This window comes from Empidonax traillii, unplaced genomic scaffold, assembly GCF_003031625.1.
Source record: "Empidonax traillii isolate 1590-97213 ecotype Southwest subspecies unplaced genomic scaffold, ASM303162v1 scaffold2231:size98615, whole genome shotgun sequence".
Taxonomy (NCBI): Eukaryota; Metazoa; Chordata; class Aves; order Passeriformes; family Tyrannidae; genus Empidonax; species Empidonax traillii.
In genome coordinates, this window is record NW_020957424.1 from 29,129 (window position 1) to 31,607 (window position 2,479).

At 51.5% G+C, this 2,479-nt stretch overlaps 1 protein-coding gene across 1 annotated transcript in view; it reads right to left on the reverse strand.

Moving 5' to 3' along the window:
* Positions 1-251: 251 nt before the first annotated feature.
* Positions 252-2,479, reverse strand: part of LOC114071724 (DNA topoisomerase I, mitochondrial-like) — a 20,945-nt gene continuing 18,717 nt past the window's right edge. The window contains exons 17-20 of the mRNA XM_027909579.1: positions 2,286-2,413; positions 1,495-1,589; positions 847-996; positions 252-473 (exon numbers count right to left, since the gene is read on the reverse strand). Coding sequence (XP_027765380.1) covers positions 371-473; positions 847-996; positions 1,495-1,589; positions 2,286-2,413 — 476 coding nt within the window. The 3' untranslated portion in view covers positions 252-370. The remainder of the gene's footprint in view (positions 474-846; positions 997-1,494; positions 1,590-2,285; positions 2,414-2,479) is intronic.

Consider the following 2,479-nt stretch of genomic DNA (forward strand, 5'->3'; position numbering starts at 1 on the left):
TTCCCACCCAAACAATTCCCAAAGGGGCTCCAACCACATCAAGGAGATAGGATTGAATCACAGCTTGTTCATCAGCACAATGAAGGCTCTCATTTAATCTTCTTGCCAGACTTCAGAGAGAAAAGAAAAAAAAAAAAAAAGAGGAAAATAAAATCCCAAGCACTTGGCAGCTCCGAAGAGGAACCAGAAATTCCCTCCAAGTCACTCAGGGTGGAGGGGCATGATCAGCAAAACCTTTTGCCCACAAAAAGGCATCAAATTCTTCTCTTGGACAAACCCCTCACCCCCTGCAGGACGAGGGAAAAAAATAAACAAAGCTTTCCAACAGCACCAGATGGGCGGGATTGAAGGGTTTGAGGTGGAAGTGGGCTCAGAACTCAAAGTCCTCGTTGGCCATGGCGATGGCCCAGGCAAACTTCTCCCTCTGGGTCTTGTTGTAGATCTTCTCGATGGGCACCCCGAACTTCTTGCACCTGTGAAGGGACACAGGTTGGACCTGATGATCTGGGAGGTCTTTTCCAACCTCAGGGATCCAGGGATTCTGGGATTCGGTGCCCTCCCCACTCCAGGTGCAGCATCTCCAACCCAAGTTCCTTTAAGCCAATAACTTCAGGTCACTGTTGAAGACTTGCCAAGGGACCCCCTCTTGCCCTAAAATCCAGTTATCTGTGTCAAGTGGGAGCCATAATTTGGGATTCACTATCATGCCCCACCCCTGGAAGTGTCCAAGGCCAGCTTGGACAGGGCTTGGAGCAACCTGGGCTAGTGGAAGGGGGATGGAACCAAGTGAGCTTTAAAGGTCCCTTCCACCCCAAACCATTCCATGACTTCACATCCCAGACCTACCAAGCAACGCTAATCCTGGGATCCAGGTAATTGAGCTTGGAAGTGCCCAGAGCTATCTGCTTGTTCTCCTCCTTGTCTGTGGCCTGGACATTCAGCCTGGCCAGCTGCTCCTCCAGCCTCTTCAGCAGCTTCTTCTTCTTCTCCACGTTCCTGAGGGGCACGGGAAGAACAACACAGAGGAAAAGTCCTAAAGTTGGAAATATTCCAGAATGGAAGAATCAAAAAACCTTGATGTGTTTCTCCAGGACTTTGACCTGGTAAGATGTGCCCCCTTTTTTTAATATAATATATAATTTCCACCACCAAAAGATGGGCAAAACACAAAATCCAACATCCAGAGACCATCACCCTCAAAACCTTCGGATGGGGTTACCCAGAGAAGCTGGGGCTGCCCCATCCCTGGAAATGTTCCAGGCCAGCTTGGATGGTTCTTGGAGCAACCAGGTCTGGTGGAAGGTTTCCCTGCAAGGAACCACCCACAGGATCTCAAAACCATCTTCCAGACTTCCACAAGAGGCACCTGATCCCCCACACCCTGGGCATTCCTGCCCTCGGGAACTGCAAAGGGGGATGTTGGATCAAACCATCCCCACCCAGGGGCTCTCCGTGCAGGGATCCCTCTGGATTCTCCAAGGCAGAGCCACTCACGCCTCTGCTTTGGCATCTTTTGTGTCTTCCAACTCCTCTTCAGCTTTTTGCAGCTCTTGCTGGGCTTCCTCCACCTGCTTCTTCTTGGCATCGATCTGGGAAGGGGAAAAAATCAAGTCAGGCCACACACTCTGGTCCTCCCTGGAGGTTACAGCTGCCTCTCCCTTTTCCACTTCCCACTCCTTAAATTTCTTACCAGCCCCAAAAACCTGCCCCTGCAGCACCTGCTGGGCTCAAGCATCTCTTAGAATCTTGCCAAGAGATTCCAGAAACGCTTGGAGCTCCTAAATTTGTTCATCTCTGCCTGAGCCCAACTGATTTGTGACGGGGTTGGAGCCCTCTGAAAAGTCCCAGTCCCTCAGTGGAGTGTGAGCAAAAGCTGAGGACAATTAAAAGTGGTAATTTGAGGCATTTCCAGAGCAGATCCATGAATTTTCCAGCTGCTCCTCCTGCAGTCAGACAGGAAAACCAGTTCCCCTGGTCCTGAGCCAGCTGTGGCATCGCAAAGAGCTCGGTTTGCAGACACCAAGCGATGAAAGGAGACTAAAACCATAAACCCCCCCCCCCAAATTCTGTGCCAAGTGGGCTTCATCCAAGCATTTGAGCTTGGATCTCACCCCATCCCTCTCCACCCCTGGCTCTGCACTGATTAAACTCCTCTATTCCCACTTCGATCCCTGAGGAGCTCCATCAACTTGATCTTTAGGGCATCACCTTCTCCCCCCAGCCCAAAAACTAAACACTCAGAGGCGAGATCAGGCCCGAGGGCCCTCAGCTTGGGTCTCCCTCACCTTGGTCTGCAGGATTTCCATGGATTTGGCAAAGGTTTTGGGCACGGACCTCTGATGGTTGCACAGCACGGCCACGGCGCGGTTGGCTCGGTTGTAGGAGAGGAGCTTCCCAGCAACGTTGTCTTCAGCTGGGAAGAAGCAGGAAAAGCATCACTAAGGGCTCTTCCCTGGGATTTAGGGAAGGCAGAACAGCA